This window comes from Trachymyrmex cornetzi, unplaced genomic scaffold, assembly GCF_001594075.2.
Source record: "Trachymyrmex cornetzi isolate Tcor2-1 unplaced genomic scaffold, Tcor1.1 scaffold676, whole genome shotgun sequence".
Classification (NCBI taxonomy): domain Eukaryota; kingdom Metazoa; phylum Arthropoda; class Insecta; order Hymenoptera; family Formicidae; genus Trachymyrmex; species Trachymyrmex cornetzi.
The window spans coordinates 67,841-68,437 of NW_017299999.1; the positions used below are offsets into that span (position 1 = coordinate 67,841).

The 597-nt window shown below is 42.9% G+C and overlaps 1 protein-coding gene across 1 annotated transcript in view; it reads right to left on the minus strand.

Moving 5' to 3' along the window:
• LOC108767437 (uncharacterized) overlaps positions 1–452 on the minus strand; it is a 4,868-nt gene extending 4,416 nt beyond the window's left edge. The window contains exon 1 of the mRNA XM_018517343.1: positions 308–452. Within this exon, the coding sequence (XP_018372845.1) occupies positions 308–452 (145 nt within the window). The remainder of the gene's footprint in view (positions 1–307) is intronic.
• Between the last annotated feature and the right edge of the window lie 145 nt (positions 453–597).

Sequence of the window (597 nt, forward strand, 5' to 3'; positions counted from 1 at the left end):
CATTATAAATGCTATTTAGATTTTATTTTTATTAACTGAAAATGTATGCTATGCCATTTGTTTTTATTAAGTTTTGAAAATTACAGAGTCCAAGTGGCGACCATTTTTTTCGATACGCATTCGAAGCTGATTTCTGAAAGTTTCCATCACTCGAGTAGTAATTTGAGGCGATATTCCTGTAATTTTTTGGCGTATTGCTGCTTTCAATTCGTCAATGGGGATGGTGTTGAAAAACCTTCGCTTTCAGGTAGCCCCAAAGGAAAAAGTCGCATGGGTCAAGATCGGGTGAACGCGCAGGCCACCCAACGTCTCCACGTAACGCGTCCTGGAAACATTTCCCTTAAAACGTCCATTGTCCTTCTTGCCGTATGAGCCGTAGCTCCATCCTGTTGAAACCACACATCCGGATGTTCAAGTTCTCTAAGTTTTGATTCCAAAAAATTGCGTAGCATGTCGATATATCGATCGGCAGTTACGGTAACCGTCACGCCTCCCTCTTCAAAAAAATAGGGACCCCAAACGCCAAAAGATCCAACAGCACACCAAACGGTAACAAATGGGCTGTGAAGTGGCCTTTCATGAAGCTGCCGCGGATTG